Source organism: Budorcas taxicolor, chromosome 16, assembly GCF_023091745.1.
Source record: "Budorcas taxicolor isolate Tak-1 chromosome 16, Takin1.1, whole genome shotgun sequence".
NCBI classification, from domain to species: Eukaryota; Metazoa; Chordata; class Mammalia; order Artiodactyla; family Bovidae; genus Budorcas; species Budorcas taxicolor.
The window spans coordinates 61,653,539-61,675,944 of record NC_068925.1 but is presented as its reverse complement, the minus strand read 5'-3'; the positions used below and the strand labels follow the sequence as shown (position 1 = coordinate 61,675,944).

At 42.7% G+C, this 22,406-nt stretch overlaps 1 protein-coding gene across 1 annotated transcript; it reads left to right on the top strand.

The window, feature by feature from the left end:
- The first annotated feature begins 494 nt into the window (after nt 1–494).
- Nucleotides 495–21,163, top strand: NPHS2 (NPHS2 stomatin family member, podocin). The gene is made up of 8 exons (XM_052654133.1): nt 495–768; nt 4,651–4,754; nt 10,999–11,071; nt 11,932–12,014; nt 14,764–14,967; nt 18,002–18,057; nt 19,460–19,538; nt 20,885–21,163. Exons 1-8 carry the CDS (start codon nt 495–497, stop codon nt 21,161–21,163), a joined length of 1,152 nt encoding a protein of 383 aa, XP_052510093.1.
- The last annotated feature ends 1,243 nt before the right edge of the window (nt 21,164–22,406 follow it).

The window sequence follows — 22,406 nt, the reverse complement described above, 5'->3', positions numbered from 1 at the left end:
GAGAAGATCTTAAGGCAGAGATGGGGGGAGGGGTGGTGCTTGCAGAGAAGTTTCTAATTTTACCTTAAAGTTACCCTAATCGGACAACCTTTTCTGTCCCTTAATCTCACTAGCCTTACGCGGGGACCACATATTGTAATTCATACAATATTAACAAATCGTAAAGCAAAGTGCCATCACACCTTCAGCAGTTTGCGGGCCTGCATGATATTTCAGCTCAAATGTTCGTCTCTAGAAACACATTTTAAAACGTTTTAACCCGGCACACGGGCTCTCACACAAACTCACTGCTGAAGGTGGCACCGAGTCTCAAGGGCGGCGCGCCCTGACCCCTGAGAAACAGCGGTCGGGTTTCGCCTTGAGCAGAGCCCCGCCCGCACACCTCTGGGGTCCCGCCCCCGCCCAGGGTCATTATATTCTCCCCCAGGGAGGCGCGTGCATCCCTGCCAAGAGACGCCGCAGGAACCGCACTCCCGGGCCAGGTCGCTCTGAGGATGGAGAAAAGGGCTCGGAGCTCCTCCAGAGACGCCCACAGGAGAGGCAGCGGCTCCTCGCACAAGGAGAGCAAAAGGGCGAAGACGGACAGGGGCGGCCGAGGCCGCGGGCACCGGGATGCAGAGCCGGAGCAGCCGGCCCTCGGGCGGGCAGGGAGCCCGGGCGAGCCCCGAGCGCCGGCAGCCACTGTGGTGGACGTGGATGAAGTCCGGGGCTCTGGCGAAGAGGGCACCGAAGTGGTGGCGCTGCTGGAGAGCGAGCGGCCCGAGGAAGGTACAGCGGGCAGGTTGAGGCCCCGGGAGAGGGTGCGGTCTTTCCAAGTGGTACCCAAGAAATGTCAGTTAGGGTGCAACGAGTCACCGCCCTGAGAGCTACAGAGGTCAGAGCAGCCGGCTGGACCTGCTCAGATTCCCAGGAAATGAAAGACAGCGAGTTAGGACCCGCTGACCCACCAGTGGTGGAGACCAAAATACATCAGAAGAAATACAAATAACATCCACCGAATACCACTGTTCGCAGGGGTCAGCCACGGTTGGAAGGTGGCAGGGAGTGTGGTCCAGGTTGGGGACCAACATGCCGAAGGAACCTTGCAGCTGCTCCTGTGGCTGGAAGAGTATGTGGGCCCCTAGTTTAAGAAATGCAGGAGCTGATGATTCGGGGTAGTTTGTAGCTTTTTCTCGGCTCTTCATCAGACTTAACCTAAAAGCATTTTACACCTTCCTTGCGCTGATCGTTCTTTCTAAAAAGTAGAGACATAGAGCCAAGTAAAGAAAAGCCAGATCTCAGTTAACCATTTGATCTCAGGCAGAGCCTTACCCATCTATCAGATGGGGACACCAAGAGTACCCACCGCAGAGGGTAATTGTGAGGATAAAATGAGCTAACGTAAACATTAAAATGAGCTCACATGAAATGTGCTAAGATAAACATTCAAAGTGCTTATCTTACACAAAGCCTGGAAAGAATATACATATAAATGCTCAGAGCAGAATCTTTGCAAGCTAAAAGAGGCAAGTTAGACCAAAGGGAGGGAATCACAGGGAAAAGGGTCTCTTTGGCTTCTGCAGGTGAAACAACTCTTAGGAGCAAATTTATCTGCTTCCAATCCTTTTTTTTTTTTTTTTTTTAATTTAATTTTTGGCCACATTCTGTGGCATGTGGAACCTTAGTTCCCTGACCAGGGACTGACCTCATGCCTCCTGAAGTGGAAGGTGGAATCTTAACTATTGGACCACCAGGGAAGTCCCTGACTCCCATCCATCTTATGATGAATGAAGAAAAAACTCATTACCTTAATTATAGGATGAAGGAGGTTTAACTTTAAAGGAAGGTAAATAAGGAGTAGTGTTATACTACTTTCTGCTGACTACAAAATTTTAACATTTCCCAGCTAGCAGCACTTCCCTATATGCTGTAGCATTGAAAGCTATGACTTGAGAAATATTCCAGCAGTTGGGCTGTTGTTTATGTTGACCATGTTAATGCTGTTTTGCCTACCTGATGCCTCTTCATGGATCAGAAATTTCTGATTATTAAAGGGTTATTGGATTCACTGCTACATTAATGCTGAGGTTAGTATTGTGAGTCATTAGTATTGTGAGTATTAATGCTGAGAAGTATTGTGCTTCAGATCATATGGGTGGGGTAGGAAAGGAAGGGAGCCCCATTTTTGGACCTCTTACTTTGTGCCAGGCACAAGCTAAGTGCTTTACTGAGTAGGCACAGATAAGAAAAAATGCTGAGAAATTAAGTTACTTGTCCAAGACCTACAGGTGGAAACTAGAGAAGCCAGAATCTCAGAATAAGTCTTACTGAAAAGCCCGTCCTTGCAGGGTGTTCTGCCTGATTTCTGGTCATGGTTCCAGCACTGCCCCCAACTAGCGGTGGCCTTGGGCTAGTAGCTTCACACTGTGGGCCTCATTCAGTCTCTTCAGCTATAAAGTCACTAGAGCTAGTGGCCCCCCAAGTGGATGGGTCACCTTAAGGATGAGACCTGCTTGCTGAGTCCTTGACTGGGAGCTTTCTGTGGTTCCCACAGACACAGCAATACCCCCTCTCCTCCTCATGTAGCACCACATTTCTACCAGGCCACCTAAGATTGGGAGAAACAAAAAGAAGCTTCACTTCATTGAAATGTTGGGGATTCTCACACTACGGCGTATCTAAAGGCTCTTTTGGCTTTAACATGTCATATTTCACTATTTATTTAAACCTAACAAACTGGATGTTCAAGGAACTCATTTTAAGAGAAAAATACTTTGTTAGTAAAACGTATAAGTTATATTTGGGTATAGATATTAGTTTTCTGTTCATATCCCTAACTATTATATGAAGGAATTTTGAGGACTTTCTTCACTGAGAAAATGTAAATTTTGTCTGTATGTGCATTTATTTATTTTTACTAACCATGCTTATCACTGGCAAATGAAATATTATTATAAACGTGTTTAAACATGGCAAGAACACTACTGTTGCTCTCAGGAAAGAATATTGTAAAAACCAATGTGATCCTGATAGAGTCATCTCTCCCCAAACAGGTTGCATGAGAAATAAATTCCATGGAACATGCATTTGTTTGGAGAAAACATCACCTGGTCAAATTTTGGGAAATACTAGGTTAAACAAAGTTAAGAAGGCTTCTTTGCTGAAGGGATTCTCCTAGCTTCAATACGCCCGTGACTGTTGGGAGCTCCAGGAGGGGAACACCGTTCACAGTATTTTCTAAATTCATTTATTCCGGGAACTGTTGATCTGTGGAGCACCCTGTGGGATTAGTGTTCTGTGGGACACCATTTGGGAACCACCACAGATTGACATCTAGCACTGAGGTTAGTTTTCTGCTGGTGCATCTTGTTTATCTGCCCTCTTCAATTAATCTGCACATCAGTTTGGTGATGACCTTTCCAGTTATTTTCCCAGCATGGAAATAAAATTTTCAGGCCCACTAATTAGTTATCCGTTTCCATCCCTTCTCTTAAAAATAGACTTCTTACCATTTGTAATCTTTAGTCACCTTCTAGTTCTCTATGAGATTTTTTTAAACTGACAAATAGTGTCCCTTTGGCCAATATTCTAGTACCTAAAGATTAAAATTCTTGAGATTTCTGTAACTATTGCATTTAAATCATTTTCACTATCCACTTCGCCTTCCTTTCTACATTCAAGAATTATTTGCTGAATGTGTGTTTCAGGCACTACTGTAGTCCTGGGACACAGTGTAAATAAGACAAGGCCCTAAGAAGCTTGTGTTCTTGAGATGAACTTTCCCTGATAAAAACACCATTTCATTTATCACTCAAGCAACCTGGATGGTCTGTACTCCAGTTCCTTATCACCTTTTTATAGGCACAGATGGGCTAATATTACCCCACAAAGGTGATTTTCAGAGATTGTCTAAAGATCCACACCTTTACCCAAAGAAGGGGCTCCCAGGAATTCTCTGGCAGTCTAGTGGTTACGAGTTGGAACTTTCCCTGTGGGGGCCCTGGTTCTGTCCCTGGTCAGGGGGATCTAAGATCCCACAAGCTGTGGGGTGCAGCCAAAAAAAACAAAAACAAAAAACGACTTGAAAACAAGAAGGGGCTGTCATGCAGAAATTTCAGTTATTGAGGCAAGTGATAGACGGGGTTGTAATTTCAGGGAAGATAAACCTCTGGACACATGTGTTTTGAATCACTTCAAATAACACCACCACACACACAAAAGAAAACAGTTTCATGCTTCTATGTGTATATGTCATTTCATCCTTATGCCAGATATGAAATAGCCCATGAGACAGTTATTATGAAATAGTCATGCGATGAATAGCATTTCCTGGAATAGATGAGGAAACTGAGAGGTTGTGTGCCTTGCTTAAGGCCATTTGAACAGAAAACGGTGGCATCAGAACTGGAGCCCAGACCACATGTTCAGATGCTGGGCTTGTTCCAGGGTGCCCACCGCTGCCTTTCCAGGAGCCTGTTCCGCCTTCTGTCAGCCCCCAAAGCCCGTCACACAGACAGGTTCTGGGAAACGAGCACACTGACGTCCAGCTCATTCTACTGTTTCCAGCTAAGTCTACAAACTGATCCGACCTTAATATCAGGGACTGAGCTAGAGGCGCTAGTCAGTAAATGTGGTGAAGTTCCAATATAATTTTTTTTTTCTTTTTTCAAGGTACCAAGTCTTCCAGTTTAGGGGCCTGTGAGTGGCTTCTTGTCCTCACATCGCTGCTCTTCATCATCGTGACCTTCCCTTTTTCTATCTGGTTCTGCATAAAGGTGAGAGTCCATGAGGACCTAACAAGTAATTTCCTGGTGTCTCTCACTCACCACCCCATGTCCACTCTCATTTCTGTGTTTTGGTACTTGCTGTCTGTTCTGCATGGAATGAGCTCACTCCCAATCACCTTGCAGAAGAGCTCTTACTCTTTTATACCTGCTCAAAGAGAACTGAGAAGCTTTCCTTGACTCCTCCAGACTATCATTCCCTTCCTTGTGCTCTCATCTCCCCCACCTTTCTCATCCATTCTAGCAATTACCACAAGTATAATGTTTGTAGATACCCAATCCACGCCAGTATTCTTGGGCTTCCCTGGTGGCTCGGCTGGTTAAGAATCCACCTGCAATGAGAGAGACCTGGGTTTGATCCCTGTATTGGGAAGATCCCTTGGAGAAGGGAACAGCTACCCACTCCAGTATTCTGGCCTGGAGAATTCCATGGACTGTATAGGCCATGGGGTTGCAAAGAGTCGGACAGGACTGAGCAACTTTCACTCACTTCAATCTCTGCCATTAGACTGAGAGCCCCTTCAAGACAGGACCTGTATCCAGTTGATCTACACTCTATACTAACACAAAGACGGGCCCAGAATAGGTCATGCTGCTGCTACTGCTGCTGCTGCTGCTAAGTCGCTTCAGTCGTGTCCAACTCTGTGCGACCCCATAGACAGCAGCCCACCAGGCTCCGCCATCCCTGGGATTCTCCAGGCAAGAACACTGGAGTGGGTTGCCATTTCCTTCTCCAATGCATGAAAGTGAAATGTGAAAGTGAGGTCACTCAGTCGTGTCTGACTCTTAGCGACCCCATGGACTGCAGCCCACCAGGCTCCTCCGTCCATTGGGTTTTCCAGGCAAGAGTACTGGAGTGGGGTGCCGTTGCCTTCCCCGAGAATAGGTCATGGTGCCTATTATTAACACATTCAGGAAACCTCAGGCAGCTTCAGGAGATCACGAATGACAAACATCTTGGGCCCATGGGTGACGCTAGTGGTGAAGAACCTTCCTGCCTGCCAATACCAGGCACCAGGAGACGTAAGAGGTGAAGGTTCCATCCGTGGGGCCAGAAGGTCCCCTGGAGGAGGGCATGGCAACCCACTCCAGTATTCTTGCCTGTAGAATCCCATGGACAGTGGAGCCTGGCAGGCAACAGTCCATACATCACAACGAGACACAACTGAAGCAACTTGGCATCCACACACAGGTGGTTTTACATGTGTCTGAAGCTGTCCCTGAAGTAAACGAAGACTTGTGTCAGTTCAGGAAGAACATACCAAGATGGAATTAGAAGTGCAAGGGATTTGTGGGGAGACATTGTAAGAAAGATTGAGAATGGAAGTAGGGAAGGGAAAGCCTTCCGCGAATGAGGCAGATCTAACACCTGTGATCTGAGAAGGGGAGGGAAGGATTGGACAGAAGGAGCCTCAGACTGGGACAACTTCAAGGAAGTCTTGGACCTACTGAAAGGGAACTCCTGAGCCAAGTTTGCCTCGGAGATGAGTCTCACAATGGACAGAAATGGCCAGGCCCTTGTATCCCTGTCATTCTTAGTCACTGGCAGGAGTGGCCAGGAAGAGTATGTCTTTGGTGGGAACGCTGCAGATGCTGCTGAGGCTGTTGCCAATTTCATGCAAGTTCTCCTTCCTCCTCTTCTTCTCCTTCATCTTCATAAGAGAGTGTTGGATTTTGTCAAATGCCTTTTCTTCACCCATTGAGACGATGACGTGACATTTGCTCTTTATTCTCCTAATGTGGTATACTGTATTCATTGAATTTTGGGTGGTAAATCAACTATATATTCCTAGGATAAGTCCCATTTGGTTAGGGTGTATAAACCTTTTAATATGTTATTGGAGTCAGGTTGCTTGTTGTCTTGTTGAGGAGTTTTGCATTTATATTCATGAGAGATATTGGTCTATAGTTTTCCTTTCTTGTGATGTCTCTGTATTGTTTTGGTATCAGGGTAATCCTGGCCTCAGAGAATGAGGTGGGAGAATTTGTGAAGAACTGCTGATAATTCCTCTTTAAATGTTTGGCAGAATTTACAAGTGAGGTCATCTGGCCCTGGACTTTTCTTTGCTGGAAATTTTTAAACTACTAATTCAATCTTTTAATTCTGGGTCTTTTTCACTTTTATTTTTCCTTCTTGAATCAGTTTTGGTAGTTTATGACTCTAGGAATTTATTTTACTTGTTATCTAATTTGTTCGTGTATAGTTGTTATAGTATTTTCATCTATAATCTTTTTTATTTCTATAAGGATAGTAGTGATGTCTTTGTCATTCCTCTTTGGCTCCTGATTTCAACATTTTAATCTCTCTTTTTTTCTTGGTCAGTCTAGCTAAATATTTATCAATTTTGCTGAACTTTTCAAAGAACCAACTATGGTTCTTTGGGTTCAACTATGGTTTCAATTAATTTTCTCTAATGTTTTTCTATTTTCTATTACATTTATTTCCACTGAATCTTTTTTCTTTCTGCTTACTTTGGGTTTAGTTTGTGCTTCTGTTTCTAGTATCAGAAAATTAGTGTACCCCATCCTGAACCCTATACCTGTGGCGGATTCATGTTGATGTATGGCAAAACCAATACAATATTGTAAAGAAATTAAGCTCCAATTAAAATAAATAAATTTATATTAAAAAATTAGTGTATTATTTTGAGATATTTCATCTCATTTATTATAGATATTTACAGCTATAAATTTTCCTCTAAGCATTGCTTTAGTTTCATCCCATTCATTTTGGTATCTTGAGGTTTTGTTTTCATTCATTTCAGAGTGTTTTTCAGTTCCTTTTGTGATAAATTCTTTGACCTGTTGGTTAGAGTGTGTGATTTAATTTCCCAAATATCCTTTTGTTATTGATTTCTAATTTCATTTCATTGTTATAGGAGAAAATACTTTGTGTGGTTTCAATCCTTTTAAATTTATTGAGGTTTTTTTAAATGGCCTAGCATTTGGTCTATCCTGGAGATAGTCCACGTTTTCACAAAAAGAATATGTACTCTTCTATTGTTGAGTGGAATTATGCATAATTATCTGTTAGGTCTAGTTTACTTATGGTGTTGTTGAAATCTTTTCTTTCTTTGTTGACCTTCTGTCTAGTTCTTTTACCCACAATTGAAAGTGGGATAGTAAAGTCTCTAACTATTATTGTTGAATTGTCTATTTTTATCTTCTTTTGGTTTTTGCCCTATATATGCTGGAGCTCTATTTTTAGATACATACATGTTTACCGTTGTTATACTTTCCTAATGCATTGACACTTTTACCATTTCACAATGTCACTTTTACCATTTCACAATGTCCCTCTTTATCACTAGTAACATTTTGGTATGTTGGTTTTTAAACTCCATTTTGTCAGACATCAGTGTAGTCATTCCTGCTATTTTTTGGTTACTCTGTATGGTGTAGTTTTTTCTATCCTTTTACTTTCAACCTATTTGTACTTTTGACTAGAAAGTGTGTCACATACAGACAACATATAGTTGGCTGCAGGCTCTTCTTGAAGGGTGGTCTGAGTACCTGAATGGCTGCCATAAGGTTTGTATGTAGCTAATGAAGCAGGGCAAAGACTAATAGAGTTTTGCCAAGAAAATGCACTGGTCATAGCAAACACCCCCTTCCAACAACACAAGAGAAGACTCTACACATGGACATCACCAGACGGTCAACACTGAAATCAGACTGATTATAATCTCTGCAGCCAAAGATGGAGAAGCTCTATACAATCAACACAAACAAGACCAGGAGCTGACTGTGGCTCAGATCATGAACTCCTTATTACCAAATTCAGACTCAAATTGAAGAAAGTAGGGAAAACCACAGGACCATTCAGGTATGACCTTAATCAAATCCCTTATGATCATACAGTGGAAGTGAGAAATAGATTTAAGGGCCTAGATCTGATAGACAGAGTGCCTGATGAACTATGGAATGAGGTTCATGACATTGTACAGGAAACAGGGACCAAGACCATGCCCATGGAAAAGAAATGCAAAAAAGCAAAATGGCTGTCTGGGGAGGCCTTACAAATAGCTGTGAAAAGAAGAGAGGCAAAAAGCAAAGGAGAAAAGGAAAGATATAAGCATCTGAATGCAGAGTTCCAAAGAATAGCAAGAATAAATAAGAAAGCCTTCTTCAGCAATCAATGCAAAGAAATAGAAGAAAAGAACAGAATGGGAAAGACTAGAGATCTCTTCAAGAAAATTAGAGATACCAAGGGAACATTTCATGCAAAGATGGGCTCGATAAAGGACAGAAATGGTATGTACCTAACAGAAGCAGAAGATATTAAGAAGAGGTGGCAAGAATACATGGAAGAACTGTACAAAAAAGATCTTCATGACCCGGATAAACACGATAGTGTGATCACTCATCTAGAGACAGACATCCTGGAATGTGAAGTCAAGTGGGCCTTAGAAAGCATCACTATGAACGAAGCTAGTGGAGGTGATGGAATTCCAGTTGAGCTGTTTCAAATCCTGAAAGATGATGCTGTGAAAGTGCTGCACTCAATATGGCAGCAAATTTGGAAAACTCAGCAGTGGTCACAGGACTGGAAAAGGTCAGTTTTCATTCCAATCCCAAAGAAAGGCAATGACAAAGAATGCTCAAACTACCGCACAATTGCACTCATCTCACATGCTAGTAAAGTAATGCTCAAAATTCTCGAAGCCAGGCTTCAGCAATACATGAACCGTGAACTTCCTGATGTTCAAGCTGGTTTTAGAAAAGGCAGAGGAACCAGAGATCAAATTGCCAACATCTGCTGGATCATGGAAAAAGCAAGAGAGTTCCAGAAAAACATCTATTTCTGCTTTATTGACTATGCCACAGCCTTTTACTGTGTGGATCACAATAAACTGTGGAAAATTCTGAGAGAGATGGGAATACCAGACCACCTAACCTGCCTCTTGAGAAATCTGTATGCAGGTCAGGAAGCAACAGTTAGCACTGGACATGGAACAACAGACTGGTTCCGAATAGGAAAAGGAATACATCAAGGCTGTATATTGTCACCCTGCTTATTTAACTTATATGCAGAGTACATCATGAGAAACGCTGGACTGGAAGAAGCACAAGCTAGAATCAAGATTGCCGGGAGAAATATCAATAACCTCAGATATGCAGATGACACCACCCTTATGGCAGAAAGTAAAGAGGAACTAAAAAGCCTCTTGATGAAAGTAAAAGAGGAGAGTGAAAAAGTTGGCTTAAAGCTCAACATTCAGAAAACGAAGATCATGGCATCCGGTCCCATCATTTCGTGGGAAATAGATGGGGAAACAGTGGAAACAGTGTCAGACTTTACTTTTTTTGGGCTCCAAAATCACTGCAGATGGTGATTGCAGCCATGAAATTAAAAGACGCTTACTCCTTGGAAGAAAAGTTATGACCAACCTAGATAGTATGTTCAAAAGCAGAGACATTACTTTGCCGACTAAGGTCTGTCTAGTCAAGGCTATGGTTTTTCCAGTAGTCATATATGGATGTCAGAGTTGGACTGTGAAGAAGGCTGAGCACCGAAGAATTGATGGTTTTGAACTGTGGTGTTGGAGAAGACTCTTGAGAGTCCCTTGGACTGCAAGGAGATCCAACCAGTCCATTCTGAAGGAGATCAGCCCTGGGATTTCTTTGGAAGGAATGATGCTAAAGCTGAAACTCCAGTACTTTGGCCACCTCGTGCGAAGAGTTGATTCATTGGAAAAGACTCTGATGCTGGGAGGGATTGGGAGCAGGAGAAGAAGGGGACGACAGAGGATGAGATGGCTGGATGGCATCACGGACTTGATGGACGTGAATCTGAGTGAACTCCGTGAGTTGGTGATGGACAGGGAGGCCTGGCGTGCTGCAATTCATGGGGTCGCAAAGAGTCAGACGCGACTGAGCAACTGAACTGAACTGAATAAGAGATTCATGTAAAGCTATTAATGTATCAGTCACAGCAAAAATACAAGATTAAATATGCTGTGATTTCTTTGATTTGGTGGAAGCAATTATTTTTCAGACAATCGTGAGTCCTAATCAAAATTCTGTCCACAGGCTCAAAAATTAACATGGCCAATATACTTTTTCATTGGTTCCTGAAATTCTACATTTTGAAAATGTAAGTTTTAAGAGAAATTTTTTCTTGGTTCTCAAAGCAAGAGATTTCTGATACTTATAATCACTGTCATGCCAAGGTCTTTTGAAGACTTCATTTTTCTCTCCTAGAGTAATTCAAAAGTATTACATTTCCCTTTAGGTTGTACAGGAGTATGAGAGAGTAATTATATTCCGACTGGGACATCTGCTTCCTGGACGAGCCAAAGGCCCTGGTAAGAACAATCTTCTTTCCACCCCACCCCCCGCAAGAAACTTGCCAATTTCATCAATTCATGTATATCTGTAATATGGCCCTCAGACTCCATGAAGTGACTTGACTCGTGATATCTTCATTTTTCAGTCTGTTATTTGTAACACCAGTTATTATGAAATCCTTCAGAGAGCATTACTACCAGGTCACTAGCGACCGAAAGAGAGTGGATGCAGACAGCTATGTGCTAGGGCCCCCTAGGTTAGGACCTACAGCCAGGCACCTTACACATTATACTGGGTGGGTGAGGACTGACTAGCCAACCAGAGGCTGATATCATGATGCTGCTGTCCTGATCACCTCTGGGACTCCCAGTATAAGAAATACCACATTGAGGTTGCTGGCTCTAAAGTTGGTCACCTTGGTACACACATGGATTCAAAAACTAGTTTTTTATAGAGCACCTAAAAGGCACTAGTTAGGCACTAATGCTAACAATAATGCATAAGACACTTGTGTTAGAGAGTTTAAATCTGATGAAGGAGACAGATGTGTGACCCAAGATCTGGACAGGTCAGCACCATGACCAAGCTGACCATACAGCCCATTTTACTGGGTATAATCCCTGATTGGGCCTGTTGTCCCGGTGTAGTCCTTTCCTTTCACCCCTAAACATGTCCCATATGGAACAACAAATTATTTGGTAACCTTAGCAACAACAAACACAACACAGGGTGGAGGTGTGATGGCCCAATGGTCTATGCATAGACCATTGAGGCTAAGAAAAGTGACTCAGCATTCAACTTGACACCAAAAAAGTGAACCCCAAACAGCCTCCATGCCAGCTATTCACTGGTCACTTCCCTTTCCCCCCATTTCTAGGCCTTTTCTTCTTTTTGCCCTGCCTGGATACCTACCACAAGGTTGACCTTCGTCTCCAAACCTTGGAGATACCCTTTCATGAGGTAAGCCAAGTGGGGGATTTTTCTTTCTGTCTACATTTTTCCTGGCTAAGCACTCTACCAATTCTGGCCTAGAAGAAAATGACTATTCTTGCTCAAAAGCAGAAAAAAAAAAAAAAAAAGAAAGAAAGATTACATCAAAATTTAAAACTCCTATACATCAAAGGATACAATCAGCAGAATGAAAAGGCAACTTATAGAATGGGGAAAAATTGCAAATATTCTCTCTTATAAGAGGTGAATATCCAAAATATATTAAACCTTATAACTCAACAAGTTAGCAAACAATCCAAGTAAAATGGACAAAGGCCTTAGTGATAGTTAATTTTATGTGTCAACATGACTAAGGCATGGTACCCCATAATTTGTTCAAATACATCTGGATGTTGCTGTTATGGTATTCTTTAGATAAAATTAATCTTTAAATTGAATGAGTAAAGAAGACTGCCCTCTATATATGATATATTGTATATACCTTGATTTGAATGGACATATATCTCCAAAAAAGATATTTAAATAGCCAATAAACATGTGAAAAGATGCTCTGCATCACTAAAATCATTAGAGAAATGCAAATAAAAAACACAATGAGATACCACCTCGCATCTATTAGGATGGCAATTACTAAGAAAAAAAAAACAAAATAATGTGTTGGCAAAGATGTAGAGAAATTGGAACCCTTGTATACTGTTGGTGGGAATGTAAAATGGTGCAGCTAGTGTAGAAAAGAGTTATTCAAAAATTAAAAATAGAATTACCATATAATCTACCAATTCTACTTTTGGTTGTATAGACTCCAAAGAATTGAAAGCAGGCTAATTGAAGGGATGCTTATATACCTGTGTGCACAACAGCAGTTCACAATGGCCACAAAGGTGGAAGCAATCCATGTTCCCATCAATGCTGAATAAACAAAATGTGGCATATACTGACAATGGAATACTAATCAGCCTTAAAAAGGAATGAAATTCTGGCACATACTACAACATGGATGAACCTTGGGAAAATTATGCTAAGTGAAATAAGCCAGTCGCAAAAAGACAAATACTGTATGACTCCTGTATGAGGAACCTGGAGGAGTGAGATTCAGGGCAACAGAAAGTGAAGGATGGTTGTGGGGACTGGGGGAGGAGAGAACAGAGAGGTGTTCAGTGGGTTTCAGTTTTGCAGGATGAAAAGAGTTCTGGATGCTTGTTGCTCAACAGTGTGAACGTACCTAATTCTACTGAATTGTGCTTGTCAAAATGGTCAAGATGGTGAATTTGATGTTCTGTTCATTTTACCACAATTAAAAGTTAAATGTTGAGTTAACATCTAGACTTTCCTGTTACTGATTCCGATTTATAAACCTTTCCTAAATGGTCTCCTACTTTCCATTTGAGGTTCTTTCTCATCCTTTCTTTTGGCAAACAGAAATGTGAATAAAAATGATATTTGTTTAAAAGGCTTATTTTAGATAATAAAATGTGAAAAAGGAATAAAACATACACCTAATCCTGTTACCCATTGAGTTGATATTTTGGAATGTATCCTTCAAACTTTTCTATATATGTGGTTATACTTTCAGACGTGTGTATATATATATATGTGTGTGTGTGTGTGTGTATATATATATATATATACACATCATATATACATAAATACTACATATATACATCATATATATCAATCATACCATACATACCTATTTAGTCACCTATCCTTTCTCACTCAAAAATATACTGTTACCATCTTTTTATATATTAGCTATGTTTCTACCTCTATTTTAGACAGACATACAGCATTTCATGGTGTGGATTTTACTCAATTAATTTACTTCACTAATTGAGTTTAGTAACTGGAATTTACTCAGCTAATTCCCTACTGTTGATATTATTTCTAAACTTTCTTGGCTGCTGCATTGCGTGGCATGGGCTTCCTGACGGCTCCGTGGGTGAAGAATCCTCCTGCAATGCAGGAGACACAGGAGATGTGGGTTTGACCCCTGGGTCAGAAAGATCCCCTGGAGGAGGAAATGGCAACCTGCTCCAGTATTCCTGCCTGGAAAACCCCATGGACACAGGAGCCTAGCGGGCTACAGTCCAAAGGGCCGCAAAGAGTCGGACATGACTAAGCACACAGGCACTGCATGGGATATGGGATCTCAGTTCTCAGACCAGGAATTGAATCCAGACCTCCAGCAGTGAAAGCTCCAAGCCCTAACCACTGGACTGCCAGGGAACTCTCGATTTCTAATTTTTTCTTACAATAAGCAATACTGTCAATCACATCTTTACAGTTAAATCCTTAAAATATATCCTTTTGTCTAAAAAAGGAAATGTTGTACACATACATCTCTTAGGGCTTTTGATACGTATCACAAACTGCCCTCTAAATATACACTCAATACACATGAGTACTGGTTTCCCAGAATGTGTTGCTCTTTTAGCAGATTTTTTTGGCATCAGTTTAAAAAGACCTGATATACAATCAACTGGATGTTTTCATATAAGAAAATTATTCCTGATATTTTTACAAAAGGATTTATAACAGGATTCCTTTAAATTGAGTTGTTTAGTGTATTTAATACAAACTCCATAATTTTTTTCAATGTCTATTTGATTAAAGACTGAGCCAACTACTCTTTTTTTTTTTTCTTACTATTATCTGTCTCTGAGAAAATACCCTTTGGACATATTTAACCGCTCTATCCTTATGTGGGAAAGAAGCCCAAGAATCAGGCCTGTCATCCAAAATTTTTTTTTCTGCCTAGATTGTAACCAAAGACATGTTTGTGATGGAGATAGATGCCGTCTGCTACTACCGCATGGAAAATGCCTCTCTTCTCCTAAACAGTCTTGCTCATGTGTCCAAAGCCGTCCAATTCCTTGTGCAAACCACCATGAAGCGTCTCCTAGCTCATCGATCCCTCACTGAAATTCTTCTTGAGAGGAAGAACATTGCTCAAGATGTAAAGGTACTTAGACGAATTTAACACCAAGTATGTTGAAATATCCCTTTACCTTTTATTCATTTCTTCATTGACCATTTACTGAATCTTCCATGTGCCGTGCATTCACTGTTAAAGGTACAATCCCGAAAGGAGCTGACAGTTAAGAGGTTGCCAATCAGACCCTGAACCAGTCCTAGTCACCCATCTGTGCTGCGATTAGTCAGTCATTGCCACACTTTTGCTTCTCACCCTCCCCCAGTGGCTGGAAGGAGGGGGTGGTGGAATAAAAAATGATAAGGAATGAATTTGGGGACATTACAGTCTAGTTGGGGAAACAAGCAAAGTTAGATAATGATAAAGACTGAAAAACTTTATCAGGTTAAAAGAGGCAAAATATCACAGACCTTTAAGTGGTTAATTACCCAGCCAATGATCCAGATTTTATTGAGCTGGGGTGAAAAGAGAGAAAAACAAGAACTGCCTCACAAGCAGCAGCATCTAGCCCTGCAGAGAGCAAGCTCAGCAACTTCGCTCGCAACCAGAGTGGGTGTCTGCAATTCTTACCAAGACAAGTTGGCAGAGGTGTTCAGAAGAGAGATGAGAACAGAGCAGCATTCTAGGTAGCCGGCCAGTCAAGTGGCAGTTATCATCAGTGATGGAGGATGTCATTGAGGCCAAGAGGCGCCCAGGCCCTAAACTGAGTTAGGAGGTTACGAGCTGCTGCTGCTGCTGCTGCTGCTGCTGCTGCTAAGTCGCTTCAGTCGTGTCCGACTCTGTGCAGCCCCACAGACGGCAACCCACTAGGCTCCCCCGTCCCTGGGATTCTCCAGGCAAGAACACTGGAGTGGGTTGCCATTTCCTTCTCCAGTGCATGAAAGTGAGAAGTGAAAGTGAACTCGCTCAGTCATGTCCGACTCTTCGCAACCCCATGGACTACAGCCTACCAGGCTCCTCCGCCCATGGGATTTTCTAGGCAAGAGTACTGGAGTGGGGTGCCTTGCCTTCTCCGAGGAGGTTATGAACAAGTCTAGCTAAAGGAAGACCTCCAGCAGAAGCAACATTAGGATCAAAGGCACTGATAATGATTATTCTTGATGAGGCCTAGGCAGACACAGCTGAGACAATGAGGTGTCCGAATGTTTGTGGCTTGTGCAATTCATCACTGATAAAACTGGGATTAGCATCCTAGTGAAAATGGAAGAATTCAGGAAATAAGAGAAGCTGAAAAGAGAGAAAGTTAGAGCAAGAAGACACAGGGAAGTTGCTGCTCTGTAATTTAAAAACCACTGTCGTGTGCTCCCCTCTATCCTCCCTTCAACCCTCTCTTTCTGTTCATCCCTCCTCAAGGGATAATGGATAAGGTCCAGATGCTTGACGTTCAAGCTTGCCCTTGTTATGCTGAATTATAATTTATATATTTACACATTTGTTTCCGCAGACCTTGAACTCCATTCTGTCAGAGGTCATATTTTATTCATCTTTTTGTCCTCAGTACTTGGTCCTGGGCTCTTACACAGCAGCCAGATACTGGGTTTTTGGATGAGTGAATAAATGACCCAACTGTTGTAGCCTCAGCTTTGCCGTCTTTCCTCTGGTGTGTCTGATACTCTACGCGAGTGTTTCTCCAGCGTTCAGCCTGTCTATGCCCCCATGCCTCCTCTTAGGCTGTTCCTCGCAGCGTTGGACATGGCTGAGTGACTAAGCAGAGCCCAGCACTGCACCAAATACTTCCCTTTTCCCCACCGGCAAGATTGTATTGTTCTTTAAGATGCCACCTCCTCTGTGAAGTCTTTTTCAAAATTTCTTCCTCCCATCAACCCCTCAAATTAGTCTTCTCAGGGTTCCCAGTGTACTAAGCTATCTAGTCCCCAAGAAATCATCAGAAATAAGTTAAAAAGGAAAAAGAGTATGGCCCACCTATTGCTCCATGCCTATCCCTCCTTTCCAGAACCCACAGTTCATTTTCTTCCCACTCCTGAGATGGGGAGGTAGGGGAGACGGGTGCCAAAAACAGGAAGTGAAAGCTCCCATAAATGAATATTATATGGAAGAGAATATCCTATGAGAGAGAGACTAAAAATATTGGTTCTCTAACAAATGCATTTTAGAACAAATTTAACAAATGTGCTGTGTGCTAAGTTGCTTCAGTCATGTCCAACTTCTTGCGACCCTATGGACTGTAGCCCGCCAGGCTCCTCTGTCCATGGGATTCTCAAGGCAAGAATACTAGAGTGGGTTGCCATTCCCTTCTCCAGGGGATCTTCCTGACCCAGGGATTGAACCTACATCTCTTACATCTCTGCATTGGCAGGCAAGTTCTTTACCACTAGCGCCACCTGGGAAGCCCCAATAATAAATGTATTTTAGAGCAAATTTAACAAACATACCATCTCTATATTTCTTATAGCTTTTGTAACAAACCACAAATCACCACCAGTTTTATCTTATGGTTTCAAGGCCAGAAGTCCAAAACACGTCTCACTGGGCCAGAGTCAAGGTGTCAGCAGGGGCTGGTTCCTTCTGGAGGTTTGGAGAGGAGAATCCATTTCCTTGCCCTTTTCAGCGCTGGGTGGCTGCCTGTATTCTTTAGATCGTGGCCCCTTCCTCCGTCTTCAAATCACAGCACTGCAACCTTTGCTTGCATCATCACATCACTTTCTCCTCTTCTGTAGCCAGCTGTCCCCCACCCCAACCACGCTTCCATCTTATAAGGACCCTGGCAGTTGCTTTTTGGGCCCACTGGGAAGATCCAGGATAAGCCCTTCATTTTAATAGCCTTGAACTTAAATTGCGTCTGCACAGTTTCTTTTAGGGTAACATTCACAGGTTCCAGGGATGTCTTTAGGAGCCATTAGTCGGCCTACCACACCATCTTTAACTCCACAAGTATTTGTTGAGTGGCACTGTGCAAACTAAACAGTTTTTTGCAAGGCCTTATAATGTTAAAATGAAAAAGGGAAGGACATAATGGCCTTTCAGAAGAAATGTGCTTTCTCAGTGCAGTGGCCATCGGTGCACCCAGAGGTTCTCACTGATGTCTCAACTCTTCCCTCCACAGGTTGCCTTGGATGCAGTGACCTGTATTTGGGGAATCAAAGTGGAGAGAACAGAAATGTGGGTAGGAAATTAACCAGGAAGAACAACATGATAAAGGGAAATATTTTGATCTTATTTAAAAACTTCTATTTGAAAAGTTATTTTCATTGAATGAGTACTGTAGCCATATTAGCATAAATTTGGAAGAAAGAAAAATTTACATATTATCTTATTACTGTAACACAACCACTATAAACATCTGGGTAAATGTCCTATTTTCTATGGATTTAAACATTTTCTAAGGTAAAATTCGTATAACATAAAACTCATCATTTTTAACCATTTAAAATTGAAACTCAGTGGTTTTTAGTATATTCACAGACCACTACCATGAAATTCCAGAATATTTTTATCATCTCCAAAAGAAAACCTGCATCCATTAAGCAGGAACTCTTCATTTCTGCCTCAACCCCCAGCCCCTGACAACCACTGACTCCTCTCTGTCTCTCTAGATTTGGCTATTCTAGAAATTTAATATAAACATATCACACAATCTGTGGCCTTTTGTGTCTGGCTTCCTTCACTCACCATAATGTTTTCAGTGTCCCTCCGTGGTGTAGCGTGCATCAGTGCTTCCTTCCTTTTTACAGTTGAATAATATTCCATCGTGTGACTGGCTATACCACGCTTTGTTGATCTACTCTCAGTTGATGGACATTTGGGTTGCTTCCACTTTGGGGGCATTATTAATCGGGCCGCAATCAACATTCGCAATGAACATTCATGTGCAAGTTGATATGTGAACATGTTTTCACTTCTGCTGGTTATATACGTAGGTGTGAAATTACTGGATCATCTGGTAACTCCATATTTAGCTTTCTGAGGAACTGCCAAGTTGTTTTCTATGTACTTTTTATAGTTATAATCAGGGGGAAAAATCCAATTTTGTATCTTTTTTCCAGTACATTAAGTACTTGATCAGTTCTACCCTTTTTGATTCAGTTCTCTTTTGTCAACTTAGATGACTTCCCTCATTATTAATAGTATGGCTCTTCAAGGCTGTTGTTCATTATTCAGATTTAGTAGCCAGAATTCAGATTAAACTTTAAGTGGGAAAATTATCATAGTGTTATGTGGGCCAAAAAGTTCATTCACATTTTCTGTAAGATACTATGGAAAAACCTGAACGAACTTCTGGGCCAACCCAATACAGCAACACAAAATTTGCTTTACTTGTAAAGAGAAAACCACAGCTCTACTACAGCATCAGTGATAATAAAAATCCACACTGGAGGCAATGATGCTTAAGCCCCTCCTCTCTGCCCATTGTCTGCACAGAGGTCTAGGGCGGCACACTCTGCTTAATCAGAATCCACTATGTATCATGAACCGAGCGTAGAGAAGGCGGCAGGTTTGTCTGAAAGCTCTGGCTGCTAAAGCTGCGCTGCACACTCACCTACCCACCCGCTTTCTCTTTCAGTAAGGATGTGCGCCTGCCGGCTGGGCTGCAACACTCATTGGCGGTGGAAGCCGAAGCACAAAGACAAGCCAAAGTGCGGGTGAGCCAGCCCTGAGCATGCCGTCCTCCCGCACAGTGGCGGAGCATCAGAGGAGCTCCAGAAAATCCAAAAGAAACCCTCCTTGTGGAGAAGATTTCCCCTTCGCTCCTCACCTATCCATCCAGGCGCTGGGGGGAATCTGGCTTGTGCACACACCACGCTATTAAAATTATCCTCCTCGGGCATGCTCACAGCCTCCTAACTGACCAGGGCAACATCTCTTTCCCTGTTACACCCTCTCTCTGATGCTGTTGGTAACACTGACCTCCTCCTCCCTGGTCTTGCCTTCACTCTCTTTCCCTAGAGGTATCTTCCCTGAACTCCATCCCTCTTCTCTAGCACTGGCATCTCTCCCTGAGTGATATCCGTCACCTGTCCCCTCTAGGTTAATGACACCCAGGCCTGTATCCTTAGCTCTGTGCAAGCTCTGGAGGGACAACCATGTCAGAGCACACTTCCCTCATCTCTAGAGCCCAGGGGAGGCTGTGCCACGCATGGCATCTGCTCAGGCATGCCAGTGAGAAGATGTGGCTACCAGAGGATTGGGTGTGGGTGGGAAAGGGGGTCGGGAAGAGGAAAATGAGGGCTGGAGGGGAGGCAGATTTCCCCTTAAAGAACAGAAAGCAGGTAAGGAAAATCCCATACTGCCAAGAGGATGGATAACTTTGGAGCACTGGTGGACGAAGATGGGGAGGAAGGCAGTCCTCTGGGCAGAGCTGCTTCTAGATCTTTGAGTCTAGTGCCCTTTGCCCACTTTAAGGGGACATTTGGGTGGTGACCTTTTTTGTGCTTTTTCTTCTGAAATGCTAACCTGAGTTGGGAGTCATTCTTTCAGGATTGCATGTCTTTGCCTGGAATGCAGGCCAACCTTTCCTCTAAAATAGCAAAACCCTAATACTCTTCCAAGGCCCACCAGACATAGTAATTCCTCTAACACTTATTGCTCTTCACAAATTCTGCACCAAGTTACAATGAACTCTTTGTGACCCCATGGATGGTAGTCTACCAGGCTCCTCTGTCCATGGAATTTTTCAGGCAAAAATACTGGAGTAGGTTACCATTTCCTCCTCCAAGGGATTTGAACCTGAGCCTCTTGCATCTCCTGCACTTCCAGGTGGATCCTTTACCGCTAGTGCCACCTGGAAAGCCCATTATAATCAACAATATATCTCTCTCCCTAGATCAAGATCTTAAGCAAAAAGGCAGTCTGCTCCCCTGTGCTTAGCAGCACCTGTCCCATAGTAGATACTAGTGCTTGTTTGTTGAATCACCCTAAGTAGGATTAAAACCTTCATGGAGCGAAGAAGAAAAATCACACATTGTTTTTCCTCGCATCCCTTGTCTAGATGATCGCTGCAGAAGGGGAGAAGGCCGCCTCCGAGTCCCTGAGGATGGCAGCCGAGATTCTATCAGGCACTCCAGCCGCTGCTCAGCTTCGGTACCTGCACACCCTTCAATCCTTGTCCACAGAGAAACCTTCCACAGTGGTTTTACCTTTGCCATTTGACTTGCTTAATTTCCTGTCTTCTCCAAGCAATAGAACTCAAGGAGGCATCCCCTTACCAAATCCTTCCAAACCTGTTGAGCCGCTGAATCCTAAAAAGAAAGACTCTCCCATGTTATAGGAAGAAACAAGGATCATGTGACTGCAAAGAGGGCTCCATATAACAGCTACATCCCCGAGCAAGGCCCTCGGTCCTCAGTTCTCGCTCTTTCTTTTGTTGCCATGTGACATGCCCTTGGAATGCATGAAGCCCCAGCGCAGTGACACACACAGGAAGACAGTGAAATCATGTAATGACAGAGAAGCCACAGAACATGTGTAGGTGGATCATCTGATCAGAGGAATTATGGGAAAGAGCGTTAGCCAGCATTCTACACATGGCTGAATTTTGACTTCTGAAGATGCAGTTCAAATGTCCTTTTCCCTTGATGCCCTCTAGCCCCTTTGGGAAGAGTTCTTTTGCTCCCACAGCCCTTTCTACATGCCCCTATCATTATGCTTATCACACTCTGTTGTAATCTCACACTTACGATGCAGGCTTCTCTCCTACTATGAACTCCTCAAAAGCACGTCTTAATAATTCCCTGTCATTCCACACTCTAGCTTGTATGCTCCACCCAAGGCTTTTGCACCTGACTCTGATAGCTGCACCACAATGACACTCCTGTATTTCTGAGTGAAAGAGAGATACTTGTGAGTACATATTCCAGTACTTGAGCTGGATATAAAATGTATACCTAATTAAAGAATTTCAAATGAATTATTTTTATAGAGACTCTTTTTTCAAATAGAGAAATAAAAGGATAAAAACACTTACCTGGTACATGTTGCTTATAATCTAAGGAAGCATTGTGATAAATATAGGGCTGATGTACTTTCAGTATAGAATTTACCAGTTGTTGGCTTGGCCAAAAAATTTGTTTTGGTTTTTCTGTAACATCTTATGGAAAAACCCAAACGAACTAGTTTGCCAACCCAATATTTATTCTTTAAATACTAGAGGGCAGACACTCTGAAACCATACTCACAGAAAACTAGTCAATCTAATCACACTAGGACCGCAGCCTTGTCTAACTCAATGAAACCAAGGCATGCCTGCGGGGCAACCCAAGACAGGCGGGTCATGGTGGAGAGGGCTGACAGAATGTGGTCCACTGGAGAAGGGAATGGCAAGCCACTTCAGTATTCTTGCCTTGAGAACCCCATGAACAGTATGAAAAGGCAAAATGATAGGATACTGAAAGAGGAACTCCCCAGGTCAGTAGGTGCCCAACATGCTACTGGAGATCAGTGGAGAAATAACTCCAGAAAGAATGAAGGGATGGATCCAAAGCAAAAACAATACCCAGTTGTGGACGTGACTG